Source organism: Sprattus sprattus, assembly GCF_963457725.1.
Source record: "Sprattus sprattus genome assembly, chromosome: 11".
Taxonomy (NCBI): Eukaryota; Metazoa; Chordata; class Actinopteri; order Clupeiformes; family Clupeidae; genus Sprattus; species Sprattus sprattus.
This window is the reverse complement of record NC_137909.1, coordinates 25,619,446-25,635,660: the sequence shown is the minus strand read 5'-3', so window position 1 is coordinate 25,635,660 and position 16,215 is coordinate 25,619,446. Positions and strand designations below refer to the sequence as shown.

Here is a 16,215-nt window from a genome sequence, read left to right as displayed (position 1 = left end):
TATGCAAGTCTTTCTGCAGCAGTACCTATTGCACACTTTTTCAGCTCTACCGAGCACAGTTTGGAGGGCAGAGAGAGAAAGATATGGGAGGGTGAGAGAGAAAGAGATGCGGGGTGAGAGGGTGAGAGAGAAAGAGATGCGGGGTGAGAGGGTGAGAGAGAAAGAGATGCGGGGTGAGAGGGTGAGAGAGAAAGAGATGCGGGGTGAGAGGGTGAGAGGGTGAGAGAGAAAGAGATGGGAGGGTGAGAGAGAAAGAGATGGGAGGGTGAGAGAGAAAGAGATGGGAGGGTGAGAAGGTGAGAGAGAAAGAGATGGGAGGATGAGAGGGTGAAAGAGATGGGAGGATGAGAGGGTGAGAGGGTGAAAGAGATGCGGGGTGAGAGGGTGAGAGAGAAAGAGATGGGAGGGTGAGAGGGTGAAAGAGATGCGGGGTGAGAGGGTGAGAGGGTGAGAGAGATGGGAGGATGAGAGGGTGAGAGGGTGAAAGAGATGGGAGGATGAGAGGGTGAGAGGGTGAAAGAGATGGGAGGATGAGAGGGTGAGAGGGTGAGAGAGAAAGAGATGGGAGGGTGAGAGAGAAAGAGATGCGGGGTGAGAGGGTGAGAGAGAAAGAGATGGGAGGGTGAGAGAGAAAGAGATGGGAGGATAAGAGGGTGAGAGGGTGAGAGAGAAAGAGATGGGAGGGTGAGAGAGAAAGAGATGGGAGGATGAGAGGGTGAGAGGGTGAGAGAGAAAGAGATGGGAGGGTGAGAGAGAAAGAGACGGGAGGGTGAGAGGGTGAGAGAGAAAGAGATGGGAGGATGAGAGGTTGAGAGAGAAAGAGATGAGAGGGTGAGAGAGAAAGAGATGGGAGGATGAGAGGGTGAGAGGGTGAGAGAGAAAGAGATGGGAGGGTGAGAGAGAAAGAGATGGGAGGATGAGAGGGTGAGAGAGATGGGAGGGTGAGAGGGTGAGAGGGTGAGAGAGATGGGAGGATGAGAGGGTGAGAGGGTGAAAGAGATGGGAGGGTGAGAGGGTGAGAGAGAAAGAGATGAGAGGGTGAGAGAGAAAGAGACGGGAGGGTGAGAGGGTGAGAGAGAAAGAGATGAGAGGATGAGAGGTTGAGAGAGAAAGAGATGAGAGGGTGAGAGAGAAAGAGATGGGAGGATGAGAGGGTGAGAGAGATGGGAGGGTGAGAGGGTGAGAGGGTGAGAGAGATGGGAGGATGAGAGGGTGAGAGGGTGAAAGAGATGGGAGGATGAGAGGGTGAGAGGGTGAAAGAGATGGGAGGGTGAGAGGGTGAGAGAGAAAGAGATGAGAGGGTGAGAGAGAAAGAGATGGGAGGGTGGGAGGATGAGAGAGAAAGAGATGGGAGGATGAGAGGGTAAGAGAGAAAGAGATGAGAGGGTGAGAGAGAAAGAGATGAGAGGATGAGAGGGTGAGAGGGTGGCGGCTCACAAAGAAGCACAAAGCCCGTCTAAAGATGACGAGCTCACAACAGATACACAGGAGGATAAAACCACTTCATGAAATGACAGGCACAGGAAGAGCATGCCATTTATTTAGGGACAGAAACACCCCTGACACCCCCCCCCCCCCCACCCTCACACACACACACACACACACACACACACAATAGAACCTGATGCTGCACAAACATGTGGCTCATGTTCTCACTGATAACGACCCCTCTGCACACCTGAAGGCCGTTTTCCCATACAAATATTCCAGCAAATATTCCAACGTAGCCCGTCGACCAAGCACAGCCTGGATTTGCATGTCCCTACACCAGGGTCTACTGGCTCAAGGGTGTGTTAGGCAGTGAGGGATTAAGGCCACAGAGGTGTCCCAACATACTGAAATATTCAACCAAGTGGAGGCATTCGTTTCCTCTGTTTATACCCCAGTTCATAACCTGGGATTTAGTCAAAAAGAAACAAACCTTTTTAGTTTCCAGACTAGTACTTATTTTCGTTAGTCCAAGATAATGAAGGTGGCTTGGTTCAAATTGATTCCATTATTTCTACACTATGGCAAGTGCTGAATGACCACAGCCAATCACAAAAGAGATCTCCAACGTCATTCGGGGCGCGCTTGAAGGGTGACCCGGCGCTGTTTGGCCCTGCTCAGGAGTGGGTCCAAAACGAGACCAGCGCGGCGCCATTCAACTGGTGAATGGAAATGCAAATTGGCTCGGCACAGACTGGCTTGGTGTGGCTAAAAAATGATAATGCTAAAAATGCTAATGGAAAAACCCCATCTGTGTGATGGCCTTAGTCAGTATCACAATGACAGGCCAGCAGCTACCAGACCACATCCTCTCTCTCTATCTCTACTCTGTCAGTCAGCCTGGCACGCACATCCCACTCTCCACATCCTCTTCCGTGCCCTGGGATGGGCAGAACATGCCTCCAAAGTTTCATCTGACATCTCAGCCAACTTTCAATTCAATTCAATTCAATTTTATTTGTATAGCGCCATAACAAAACAATTGCCTCTAGGCGCTTAACAGAGCCCAGAGCCTAACTTTCTGTTTAAGATGTCCAGCCTCGCAGAAACTTTGCAGACATTTTGCCCTGTGACAATACACTGAGACCATGTTCTCGAATGCTTGTGCCAATCTACTGTCCAAAATGTGAGCGGTTTTTCTGTACTGCACTTTCACTTCACCGTGAGGCTTGTTGTATTTCAAATCGAATTGTCATTTTTAACTGCTGTACAGGATTCCTTTTAGCGGATGCTGAAGTTATCCCAACGCATGAGAATGAATGACTAGGAGCTGCGCCTAAGTGAAAGCCATTAACATGCTGGTGTTGCGACTATTTCAAGAGTCCCTGACGGCTGCAGATTACACAGTAAGGCAGATAAGAGGGTGTCTGAGATACTGAGAGACACTTTTAAAGATAGACTGCAAGGGATTCCAGGCCCCGAGAGTGACAGACAACGGGGACAGATGTGGCTGTGAGTAGGCAGACTGGGTAGGGACAGGAAGGAAGGGTAGAACGAGGAGGTGAGGGAGTAGACTGACGAGAGGGAAAGGAGTGGAGGATGAGGATGATTAGGGAGTGTTAGTAATGAGCGTAGCCTGGCAGCTACGTTTGCGAGTGTTTCACCTCGGACGTGCCTGAATCTGTAGCCGGGCACGGCATTCGTCCTCCAGCTATCCTACTCCCAAACCCTCCCAGCATATTACCTCATAGTGGTCCTGCCACTAGCAAGGGTTGCCATGTCTTCAGTACAATCCGCACTTGGGAGGATCAGAGACATGCAGACGCAACATCCTCAAATGTTACACAAACACTTCATAAATATACAAACTTCAGTGTCCTGATAGAGGCAGCAGACTGCTGGGGTATTAAAAACACTAAAAGTGGGGGGGGGGGGGGGGGGGGGCACTGTGGCTCAAACAGTAGCCCCGACCACATTCGGGCTTGACGCACAAGTAGGTCACGGGTTCGATTCCGGCCCGATGCCATTTCTCCTGTCCACTCCCTACCTCTTCTCCCTCTCATTTCCTGTCACAATCTTCACTGCTCTGTTGATTAAAGGCATAGAAAGCCCAAAAACAAATCTTAAAAAAAAAAAAAACACAAAAAGTGAAGTGACTGAGCTGAACAAAGTCAAACAGCAAAATTCATAGTCACCGATAGGAAACACAAACTCTATAGCAAGCCGCATGATGGGTATAAAAGGTGGTAGGCAGCAAGAAAGAAAATGTAGGGTGATGTGTGTTTGTGAAAGGTGTCTTACAGCATCCCCATTCGCCGTCCGCTTCCGTGAGGACAGACGTTGGCGTCCACGGAGCGACAGACTGCGCAGTGACCGCCTGCTCCGGGACGCCAGGCTGCGCAGAGGTGACACGGCCCTCTGGAACCTCCCGTGTCCCCCGCTTCCACCTTCGTCTTCCTCTGTCTCCTCCTCCTCTTCCTCCTGCGGCCCACGCTGCAGGGATCCTGACACGACGTCCAGCGCCCCCTGGAGGGAGCGGCGCACACTGCCCACCCAGCCCGACACCTGGACCTGCGCGGCGGAGAGCTTATCACCCAGATACTGCATCCTGAAGGGGGATAGGGGGTCACGACCCTGGAATAGAACGGCCTAAAAAAAAGCCTTAGTCACTGCAGCAGAAGTGCTGAATCTTCAGGCTGACGAAGTTTCAACCGAGTAGCTCCAACAAGGCCAGTTTGCTTTGTGTCAGAAGTAAGATGCGAAAAACAAACGTTACAGGGTGCGTTGTGTGTGTGTGTTTGTGTGAGTTTGTGTGTGTGTGTGTGTGTGCAGGCTATGTTCCCAAAAAAGCTTCGGCCGCAGATGCTCCAGTGGCGGTGCTTTGTTTACATTCAGCGAATACTTCAGTCACAAGGTCTCGTCGGCGAGCCAGACATATCCATGAGGTTCAGTGTCACATGCAGCCCAGGGAGCGCCACGCCGGATTCCTCCAAAGCCATGTCCGCAGGAACACCGACATCTCAGGGCCGACCGCTGCTGCCTCCGCATGGTTTCATGAGCTCATCTCTCAAACATGGCTACTGGCAATCCTGTCCTGTCATCATCGCTGTCAATCACAACTAAACCGAACAATGACACCTTGTGTAAGCTCTATCTAGTTTTTTTATGCAACTGGTTGAGCAATTTTAATGTAAATGTAATAAGCGAAACGATGGGTTAACGTCTAGGTTTAGAAAACATTCATTTGGGCAGTCGCATTTGCAACGTTACCCTGACCCTAATACTGTTTGCCAGGGGATAACAGTCGGCAAACTGCGAGCTCACTGCGATTAGGCTAGTGTTGTCCAACAGTCCAATGGTCTATCTTAAGTAAATACCACAAGTAACAACCAGACACTTATCTTCAGCACCTCAATTAGTTTTCAGTGTCTGTTATCTATGCAACATTTTCTATTTGCCATCCTCTAATCTCGCCCTTCATAAAAATCTCTTTCACTTACTTTCTTTCATCTCTTTCATACTCTGTGTCTGTCACACACCCAACCTGTCAGGTTACACTCTGTTGAGACCAAGTGTGGCGTCGCCTGGATGTCCGTCGCTTCCTCGTTTGTTTCCAGTGAGAGGCGGAAAAACGAAAAGCCCGGAAAAGTGGAAACTCAAAAGAGAAGCGTTAGCTCAGGTAAGGGACTGGCCGTAGACTTGAGCCTAATTTCTCCTCCTTCTCTCGCTCTCTCAGTCCATCTCTCTATCCAATCCCATCCACAGCTGAAGGAGGGCAGACGAGAGGCGAGGGAATCGCAGATACAAAGCTGCACTCTGTTCAGACAGCTGCGGGAAGTTCCCGAGGGCACAAGCTTTGCAGTCTCTCTCTCTCTCTCTCTCTCTCTCTCTCTCTCTCTTTCTCTCTCTCTCACTCTCTCTCTCCCCCTTGCTCTCCTGCCTCTCCCCGTTGCAGGTATGGGCAGGTACCGGAAAAGAAAGAAAGGCCGTCCCCCCTACTGCTCCTCCGCTTCCCCCTCAGTGAGCACACCACACCAGCCTCACCAACACACGCGTCAAACTACCGACTGCATGTTCAAGACCAACAGGGGGAGGCTTTCCATACAGGGATGTGAGAGAGAGTGAGTGAAACGTGTGGAAGAGAGGACTTGCTGTCTATGGGTGAGGGGTAGATGCGGGGGGGGGGGACTGTGCCAGTGAGTGAGAGAGAGAGAGAGAGAGAGAGAGAGAGAGAGAGAGAGAGATAGAAGGGGAAGGTGTGAACCACAGGTCCTGGCATGAGAGTCTCGCTCTCTCTCTCTCTCTCTCTCTCTCTCTCTCTCTCTCTCTCTCTCTCTCTCTCTCTGGCCTGTTTCTGCTTGCACAGTGAGCGAGAGAGAGAGAGAGCGAGAGAGAGAGCGAGAGAGAGAGAGTGAGAGAGAGATAGGGAGCGAGAGTGGGAGAGAGTGGGAGAGCAAGAGAGGGGGAGGCATTCTTTTAGATAGGGGAGGAGACTGGGAGGGTCTAGGAACCAGGAGAGGGAGAAAACTGGGCTCCATGAGAGACCATGTTTGGTATTTATACAATGCTTGCATCAAAGAGCCACAAAGAGAGAGAGACAGAGGGAGAGAGAGAGAGACAGAGAGAGAAACACAGAGAGACAGAGAGAGAAACACAGAGAGACAGAGAGAGAGAGAGAGAGAAAGAGAGAGTGAGAGAGGTAGAGAGAGAAAATACTGTGGCTCTGACTGCAAACACAGTGAACTTTCCTACACAAACAGCTCTTTGCCAGGAATGACGCTCCATATTTGTGTCTCTCTAACCAGTCGTTTACTGGATACCTGAGGTCTGTCTGCCAAATGTGAGGCCGACATGTTTTGCTGTTATAGCGATGACTTCCCCCTGTCTGTCTTCAAGTGACACTGAGCTGACATCACACGCCGGTGGGAAAATAGTTTTGTGTTCTTGTTGTCAATATACCTTTAAAGCTTTGACTGTTTTTGTCCTACATTCATAAAAGGAACACCTCCAGAAACCTTTAATCTTCTACATACATGCCACTTGTGCATCACTGTTTTTTAGTAAGAGGAAATATACAAAAACATCAAGGCATGTCAGACTACCTAAAAAAAAGTCAGGCCTGTGTCCCCTAAGGGTTAAAAGCTTACCAGCTCACGTCAGTTTCATACAAATAGCATGGCACCGTCATCATCTGCAATGCAACAGCAAACATTTTATAAATGAAAGACATTGAGAGCCACAAAATACTCCAATCCAAAACACAGCATTAGATTTGGTCCTCCTCCAAAAAGAAGTCACATAAAAAATAAGCTACAGAAATAAAAATCTATAAGGGCAGTAGTGCCCTCTGCTGTTCAAACAGCATAGTAACCTCTAATATGTAAGACAAACATGATTTATTCCTTTCCGTTGATGACAGGGTTGGCCTCTCTGCAATCTATGTTCACCATCAGACATTGAGTCTCAATTTCAACTTCAATTTCAGCTTTTTCTTCCTTCCTGTCACTAGCCTATTTGAAGTTGATTCTAACAGGCCACAAGCAGTGCTCCTACTTCCCAACAGAACAACGCGTCACTCTCACAGTCAAACTTAGTCAGGTCTTTCTCTGCATAGATTGTGAGCTCCTTTTAAGCATCTGATCTGACTGTCACTTGGTTTCCCCTCACCAAAGGAACACGATGGCCTTTGTTAACACCACTGGTTCTATCTTGTCTGGTCTCCTCTTCTGACTAACCTTCTCAGCTTTCTGTCCTCTCAGTGTGACTTCCTCCAGTCTATTCTTTCCGTGACAAACCTCACATGGATGTGGCCGTGAGTATGTCCTCTCGCAGTCCAGCTGCTGTTTACAGATCAAGCCGTCCCCAGAGCCTTTGCATGCCTGCATGGAAGCACTAGTGATGAATTGCAGCCACATGTGAGCGCTTCTCTTAAGGCCCTTGCTTGGTTCTGCGTTGAGCATGAATTGCTAGGTGCTTATGCGTTGCGTTGGGGGTGTTGCCAAGCAATTCACACCCAGAACAATAGGCTTGCGTAAAATGGCGCAAGTCTAGAAAAAGGGGCCGACGCACGCAAGACGTGAAAAGACGCGCAAGGGGCGCGCAAGGGGCGCGCAAGGGGCTTGCGCGGCCTCTTGCGCTTACGTAACTGAGCATAAATCGGCCTTTAGACAGACAGCCGAGAGAAGAAGCCATGATTGATATGTGAAAACGATGATGTTCAAACTAATAAAAACAAAGGGGTGTTCTGAAGTGGAGACACGTACCAGCCAATCAGGGAGGAGTAGTTTCAACGTGACATTAACGTCAGTATCGCAATTGGTAATGGTAAAGTTGAGTGTGGTAATAAAAAGAAAAATGAAGGCATAAGCAGAGAAGGGGAAGGATGATGACAAGCCCAGATGTTGCCCCCATCCTTTCCCACAGCCATCTTTGCCTAAGACTCAACACTCGGAGCAGATGTCGGCGCCTGAGCACGAGACTCAACTCAGATGAAAATAGAAATGCATCCTTAAATGGGCAAGCGAAAAAAAGTCCTCCTATCAGCCATTTTTTATCAGATACGCAGCATTTTTGCGGCTTATTGCAAAACCCCAAAACTTGTCCACACAGCACAGGCATATACAAACACGCACACATAAAAATGCCTCCAGAAGAGGGCTTTGTACACTGTACTTTCTGATACGCTCTGTCCACAGATGCAAGACTGTTAACACGGTAAACCACAGACAGTATTTTAAGGCACGGGACAGTCATCGGCTGCGTAGAGAAAACCCTTACTTTCATTAGCAGAGGACAAGAATAGCCCACAAGCTAATGTTGTCTCTTGTCAGCATGCTCTTCATGTGTACAGCTTACAGCAAACAAACCTGAGAGGAAACTACAAAAGCCAGAAACAGAATGCCCGAAGGCTGTAAATGGTCTCTCGTAATGCTCTACCATTTGCATGACATATTTACATGTGATCGTTTGTCTGATGAGTTTATCTAAGACAATTCTACAAGTGAGGAGGTCAGGAGGAATCCAAATCAGTCCAAACTGATATTAAACTGACAATTTTGAAAATCTCAATCCTTTCCACAAAAACACCAGAAGGTACTTACAAATGCTCAACAAGGTACCTACAGGACTTGAGGCCAGGGAAAGGTATTGACAGATCTTGGCTAAAGATACTACACTGAATGGGCCTTGAGGGAAGATTTCTATGATGGACACCTCCCACTAGAGGGCAGTAGTGGTATCGGGAGGAATCCATTTCCTTGTTTTTTTTCCTAGTCAGGATTTCCTACTCTTGTTGAATCCGTCCCTCACAGGAATTTAAGGCCATCTAAAAATGGCATTAGAGAGGCTCTATGCATGGACTCCATTTCTTTATGTTGTTTTGTGGTCAGTGACTGTGATCCTTCAGGCACAGGTCTTGTCGAAGCATGTCTAAAACGGCAAACTGAAACAGAACGAGTGTTTGTAATAGGTGTTGGCTCATCACAGATAAGAGGCAGCAGGCTGTTCAAGGCACGACTATGTTGACTTTGTGTGTCTTTGCGTCTCTGCCTTTGTGTGTGTATTTCACGTCTATGAGGACTTTGTGTACCAGTTTGTCTCTGTGTGTGTACGTTTGTTTGCATGTTTGTGTGTGTGTGTCTGTGTCTGTGCCTGTTTGTGTGTGTGTGTGTGTGTGTGTGTGTGTGTGTGTGTGTTTTGGTCTGTTGGTTTCAGTGAAACACCTCATTCATTACTCTCTGTCAAACGTTAATCCACGCATTCAGGCACATGTGACTCCCTTCGCCGTTTGCTGACATCATGGGGCCGCTCCACCACCAGGTCAAACCAGTGGGAAATTCCAGGCTAAGTGCAATGCCCTTAAAAGGCATATCAGCCTATCGCTTATCTAACAACACGGAGCCCCTCATTTCCTTCATGATGATCTGTCTCATTCCCTCGGTCGATTCCCCTCCAAAAGATGTTTTTTTTTTCTCCTCATGCTCTGGTTGCCTCTTTTGGACTGATATGCATTCTGTTTACACTTCCTCTCACTCTTTCAGTCTTCCATACAAGTTTATACATGTAGGATTAAAAATGCAATAAAACACACACACACACACACACACACACACACACACACACACACACTCACTAGCCTGCACGTACGCGCAGTCACTGATTAAAGCTTACCTTGATTATTTTGGCTGTTTCTTCCTGTTGCCGTTGAGCTGAGGGTTCTTGGGTGGGCTGGTTGTCCTGGCTGGGTTCCTCCTGCTTGGCAGTCACCGGTGCTGGGCTGAGTCTTCTGCTCCTCCTCCCCTCCTCTGGAGCAGTTGGCTCGGCCGCAGCTAAAAGCTCTCCATCTGATCGCGGTGCACCATCATCCAGGAGGCTAACGTCCACAGAGGCAGGCAAGCCTGGCTCCTCAGCCCCAGCAGAGGGCTTCTTATCCCGGGGGATTCTCGGGGAAGGTTTGGGTCTGGTGCCCCACCTTCGGGGCTTCGCTGAGAAGTCGTCATAGGTGACCTCCGGCACCAGTAGGGGGTCAGCGGTGGGCGCTACACCGCCTGGGACGGATGGTGTCGTTGGAGCAGGCTGTGGCTCGTCCATGTCAAAATTGATTAAATCATCACATGTTGCAACTTCCCCTTTTTGTGGGACAGGCTGCCTTTCTTCTTCTCCTATTGTATTGCTTTCTCTCTCCTGCTCCCTCTGTCTCTCTTTCTCTTTCTCTTCTTCAAGTGCTCGCTGTTTCTCCTCTCGTTCCATCTTCTTCCTCTCTTCTTCTAGCTGTTGCTTCTGTCTCGCCTCTTCCTCCAGCTGTCTCCGCTGCTCTTCTGCTAGTCTTTGCCTCTCTGCTTCCTCTCTCTGTCTCTCTCTTTCCCTCTCAAGATGCTCCTCTTCTTTTCTCTGTCTCTCCCTTTCCCTGTTCCTTTCTTCCTGTTCTCCTTGTCGCTTCCTCTCCTCTTCTCTTTCCATTCTAAGTCTTTCTTCTTCTTTCTGTCTCTCCTGTTCCCTCTTAATTCTCTCTTCCTCTTCTCTCTGTCTCTCCCTCTCCCTCTCCTTCTTAATTCTCTCTTCCTCTTCTTTCTGTCTCTCCCGTTCCCTCTTAATTCTCTCTTCCTCTTCTCTCTCCCTCTCCCTCTCCTTCTTAATTCTCTCTTCCTCCTCTATCTGTTTCTCCCTCTCTCTCTGGAGTGTTGCTTCCTCCTCTCTTTGTCTCTCCATTTCTTTCTCCAGTTGTCTCTGTCTCTCTTCTGCCTCTTTTCTCTCACTCTCAGCTCGTGTGTTTTCTTCCTCCTTTCTCTGTCTCTCCATTTCTTGCTCAAGTCTCATCCTTTCTTCATCCTCTCTCTGTTTCCTTAGCTCCTCTTCTCTCAGTCTCTCCCTCTTAATTCTCTCTTCCTCCTCTCTCTGTCTCTCCCTCTGTCTCTCCCTCTTAATTCTCTCTTCCTCCTCTCTCTGTCTCTCCCTCTCTCTCTCCCTCTTAATTCTCTCTTCCTCCTCTCTCTGTCTCTCCCTCTCTCTCTCCCTCTTAATTCTCTCTTCCACTTCTCTCAGTCTCTCCGTCTCTCGTTCCAGTTTTAACCTCTCTTCCTCCTCCTTCTGTCTTGCCCTCTCTCGCTCCTCTTCTCTTTGCCTTTCCTTTTCTTTTTCAAACCTCAGTCTCTCCTCCTGCTCTCTCCGTCTCTCCATTTCCTTCTCTTTCTCTCTCTCCCTCTCTTTTTCAATCCTTATTCTCTCCTCCTCTTCTCTTTGTCTCTTCATCTCCTCCTCCCTTTGTCTCTCCCTCTCCCTTTCCAACCTCAGGCTTTCTTCCTCTTCTCTCTGTCGTTCCTTCTCTTTTTCCAAACGTATTCTTTCCTCCTCTTCTTTTAGTCTTCTCTGCTCCTCCTCTCTTTCTCTCTCCCTCTCCTCTTCTTTTTCTCTCTCCCTCTCTCTTTCCAACCTAAGCCTTTCCTCCTCTTCTCTCTGTCTCTCCCTCTCTTTTTCCAGTCTCACCCTTTCCGCCTCCTCTTCCTTAAGCCTCTCATCCTGTTTTCTCTTCTGCCTTTCCATCTCTTCCTCCATTTCTCTTTTCCTTTGTTCTTCCTCCTCTCTCTGTCTCTTCTTCTCCTCCTCCTCTTCATATTCCTTCTCTCGCCGTAATCTCTCCCTCTCTCTTTCCTGCTCAATCTCTCTCAGTCTCTCCATCTCTTTTTCTTCTTTCTGTCTTCTCATCTCCCCCTCTTTCTGTCTATCTCTCTCCAGTCGCAATATCTCCCACTCTCTCTGCTTTTCTTCTTCTCTCTGCTTCTTCACCTCTTCCTCCTGTTTACTATCCCTTGCTTTCTCCACCCTGAGCCTCTCCTCTTCTCTTGACCCCTCTCTCTGACCCATCTCTTCCTTCTGTGGCTCTGTGTCTTTCTCAGCCTCCGTCTGCCTCTGAAAGCGGCTCACCCTATTGTAGACAGGTAATGGGGTGAGGCCTGTGCCTTCCTCATCATCCTCTTCCTTCTGTGGCTCTGTGTCTTTCTCAGCCTCCGTCTGCCTCTGAAAGCGGCTCACCCTATTGTAGACAGGTAATGGGGTGAAGCCTGTGCCTTCCTCATCCTCATCTTCCTCATCATCCTCCTCTTCCTCTTCTTCCTCCCCCGAGAACCCACCTTCCTGCTCCACCATTAAACCAGAGCCTCCAGATCGGCGGAGGGTGAGGGCTTTGTCCTCCAGAGGAGCCAAGGCCACGCTCTCGCTGACCGCACACACCACACCGACGACGGGTACATTGCCGATAGCGTGCCTCACCAGGACCGGGGCCGACAAGGAGCCTGTAGTGGGGGTCTTCTCCTCCGCTGAAGGCGCTGCTAGTCGGTCCTCTGAGGCAGGTTTCACCGTCGCCTCCTCACTTCCTCCTTCTGTTGACAGCTCTGAAGGCCCGCTGGGTAATTCCTCTGATGGCCTCTGGGAGGGAGAGCTGCAAACACAATTAAAGGTGATTAGTCTAGCGCTAAATGCAATTACCTTCCACTTTCAGCTCAGTCTGATTTCTGTAGTGGTTTTAATAATGAGCGCGGGCAAACAAGAGCACGTGAGAAGACTACATGCTGTGTGGTTATGCTATGTGAATGGTCACATGCAGGACAACATAGCTCACTGAGGTCACAGAATATATAGTCAGAAGAATAGAAGTGTCAAATTACCCCCTTGAGGTGTTTTGTGGCGTTCCAGCGTCCAGTTTCAGCTCTTTAATTCGCTGCTTGACGTCTACAGCGATCTCGGCTGGTGATGCTAGTTGGGGCTCCTCTTTTTTCAGGGATTCTCGCTGCTGGGAGCCCGCGGAAGAGTCCAGAAGCATGCTGATCCGTCGCTTAATGGAGCCCCCACTGGACTCATCCTTCTCTTTTTCATTCTCTCTTTCATTTTCCTTCTCTTCGCTTCTCTTCCACTCCCTCCTCGGCACCACTGAGGGTCTGGGCTTCTGATTCGGTTCTTCTGGAGCGGTTTGGTCCAGGTCAGAACCTCTGTCTTTGAGTCCTCCGGGGGGAAGGATCGGCTCCTTTTTGCCAGACTGCTCCTGGTTGTTGTCCTTGCTCGGCCGAAGCGGAACAGACGGAGGGATGGACAGGGGGACGGACTCAAATCTGGACGTCAGGTCCATCGAAAGGCGCTTCCGAATGGGCCATTTTCCGGTGTTCTTGGCATCTGAGGTCTCTGTGGTTTGGCTGGTGTCAGACCCAGCTTGGTCCGGCCCCTGGCCTTCTTCTAGAGCTTCTTCCTGTTGCCTGCGATCAAAGGCACCGATAGACTTGGTCCTGGTTCTTAGTGGCACGTCGCCATCACTGGTCTTTGGCTGGTTCTGCTCCGCTGTTCCTGAGAGGCAGTCTTTCCCGGTGTGGGTACTGGGCAGTGTATTTGCCGTGCTAACCAATCTGCCTTGACTCTCAGCGCTGACATCGCTACCTTTGGGTAGGTCTGGCTTCACCACAGCAGTCTGGTCTGATTTGGTTGGGATGATGGGTGTTGGTCTTGGAGCAACAGCTGGAGGAGCTTTTAAGAGGCTAGTTGGTTCAGGCTTTGAGGCGGTGATATCTGGAGTAGCGTGGGATGCAACGTCTGGATCGCGAGTGGCTGGTTTTGGCGCAACAGCAGGAGCAGGCTTGGGACTGATTGATCGAGTGGAACCAGTCAGCGCCAGTAGAGAGCTACCTGATAGGCCTGGCTTTGCTTGATCATTTGGAGTGGGCTTAAGGGTAGTGGTTGGCACTGGCTTAGCTGAGGCAGTGGTTTGCAGGACTGGCTTATTGTCCATCGGCTTTGGAGCGAGTATTTGACGGATGGGTGTCTTTTTCAGGGAGAAGGGCTTGGGCATGAGGTGAGGTTTGGGGGCTAAACCAGGCTTCATGGCGCCCGGGGAGGGGGCTCTCTGCCCCCCCTCCCCTGAACTCACTCCCACCTGTGTAGCCATGGCTACACTCAGCACCTGTCGGAGAAAGAGAAAAAGACTATGACTGAGTGGAGACATTCAAAGAGCTTCGTGTCAACTGTGCTATTATGCTGTGATGCGTTAAACCACTGGCCAGGTTTAACGGAACAAATAATGTTCTGATATCAAAAGAGATGAAAAAAACTGCATAGACATTAAAAAAAGATTGTTCACTAGGCTTTAAGGAATAACATTACAACTGCAGTTCACATTCTTCACTTCATAATTTTTGAGTAAATATTTGTATTTTTGAAAAGTCTAAAAGAGATGTATGTGTGTGCCTGTGCGTGTATTATTACTGCAAATGTATTCTTTGTGTGGGAAGTGTGCCACAAGGGGTACATTTAATTGGGCCTTGGCTTTGCCACACTGAAGTGTAGATCTCACATTCAAGTGTTAGCTGTGGGAACTTTGACACACCCTCTGACATCAGTCTTGACACAGCTACGGCTCCCTTTCCTTCTCGCTCATTTTCTCCCTTTCTGTTTCCGTGTATCTGCAATTTTCATCGACAACTGCTATTTAAAGGTTTTGCCATAAAAGCTCACTCAAATGATTCTTGGTCGGGTCTCTGCTCTGTTTGGTACAAAACACTCAAAGAGCTGAATAGAAAGCAAATAGTTTCATACTTCGTACACATTATTTCTCAGAGCAGATGAGACATAGGTTTGACTTCAAACTAATATCTGTTTAAACACACATCTTGAGAGCATTGTTGCTTGACTTTAAATAAATGTCCGGTATGACACACACCTATTTCACCTGAATTGAACAGGCGTTTGAAAGCCAGGTGACTACCTGACTGGTCAGGCCAGATTTTTAAGCCATTGGTAAATAACCCCTTACAATATACTGTATGTGCAAGAGAAATAGACAGAGATCATGTAGGTGCAAGACTCACACCCAGGCATCTTTGGCAAATTACAACACTGGAAACATTGCTTCATTGTATCTCAGCAATTTATCTTGTAATAAGCTTTAACTAAAGATATGCCCTTTGTCTCCGTGTGAGAGTACATTCCTGTGTAAACCACATGGAAAACCATGCATGATGGATTTGGGTAAAACAAATTACAGAATGAGGTTCTGTCGTAGTGTGAGGGAGAAAACTTTGAAGTGATTCATAACAATCCAAAACGAACTGAGGGGCTAACCTGTTGCCACATTATTTACAGTTCTCCACCCTGGGCAAGTTACAACCTAATCTGTTATCTCTGCTTTAAACACACACACACACACACACACAAACACACACAAACACACACACACACACTCTCACACACACACACACACACACACACAAACACACACACACACACACACACACACACAAGGAAAAGAAGGCCAAGTGTTGCAACAGAACCTAAAGTCTCTTTGGTGTGTGCTGTTATGTTCGGTGCTTCCCACAGTACTCCTCCAATTAACCACAAATGACTCATATCAAGGCATGTTTTGTTTGCATGACTTCCTGAGTAGACTTGGGATACGACCTGGATTTGCTAATATGGGAGTTTGGAAAGGGGCATATGAGAAAAAAAGACCGGAAAAATGTATCCAGCATCTCAAATAGGAACCATATCACTTAAGGCAAGCCTGGGAGCCGTCTCCCTTGAATCATGGGTTGGAACCCATCTCAGTCTAGTTTTTCCAGTAAGGGAGCACTGTACAACCGGTCCGACTACATGCAGATGTTTCAGGGGTGAAAAAGATGCACACGGTCTGAGACAGATCCTGAAGGAAAGCTCTGTTGAAGGCAGCTTGCTGCTGCCAAAACACTGTGTGTAATGACTATGTCTAAGCAAGTAACACAACCTCCTCTTAAAAAGGCTTAATATATGCCCGCTTGCATGCTATGCTCGAGGGATGAGAGTTTGCTTTTCTTTGTTGGACAAGGACTCAGAGTGGTACTTCTCGACCACCATGGGGCCTTACTGGAATAATAAGCACTGCAATCAGTGGATCTCTCATAGCACAACTCCACACTGTTAACCCTCCTGATGTTCTTGCAGAGAAAATTCTATTTGCTGTACATGAAATTCGAGTCAATTCCTTTTTTGGTGGATTGCCAGCGTGAGTGTTCTTTGATCAAGGGAACTTTGACGCAAGGTCAGCTGAGGGAAAAAAATATTTACAACGAAACTTCCAGAGTTGATTGAATAACGTCACTAATCTGGTATGCTTCGCTCTGCCTAAATTGTTTAATGTGATGATCTCAAGGAGAATGGTGCGTTAGGACTTGGGAGGGAAGCGGGCTGACCATAGTTTAGAAAAGGGCCACCAACAGACGGTCCTAAAGTGTGCATGTTCGTTAGATCAACGCCTCTTTAGAGCTTGATCTCTTCAGT

General features: G+C 48.5%; 1 protein-coding gene across 1 annotated transcript in view; it reads right to left on the bottom strand.

Annotated features, from left to right (window-relative positions):
* The window catches only part of LOC308372386 (uncharacterized protein), a gene marked incomplete at its 5' end in the record, with an annotated part of 21,411 nt that extends 7,559 nt beyond the window's left edge, over positions 1 to 13,852 (bottom strand). Inside the window, 3 exons of the mRNA XM_080847540.1 lie at positions 9,598 to 9,974; positions 12,054 to 12,361; positions 12,588 to 13,852. Coding sequence (XP_080703666.1) covers positions 9,598 to 9,974; positions 12,054 to 12,361; positions 12,588 to 13,852 — 1,950 coding nt within the window. The remainder of the gene's footprint in view (positions 1 to 9,597; positions 9,975 to 12,053; positions 12,362 to 12,587) is intronic.
* Between the last annotated feature and the right edge of the window lie 2,363 nt (positions 13,853 to 16,215).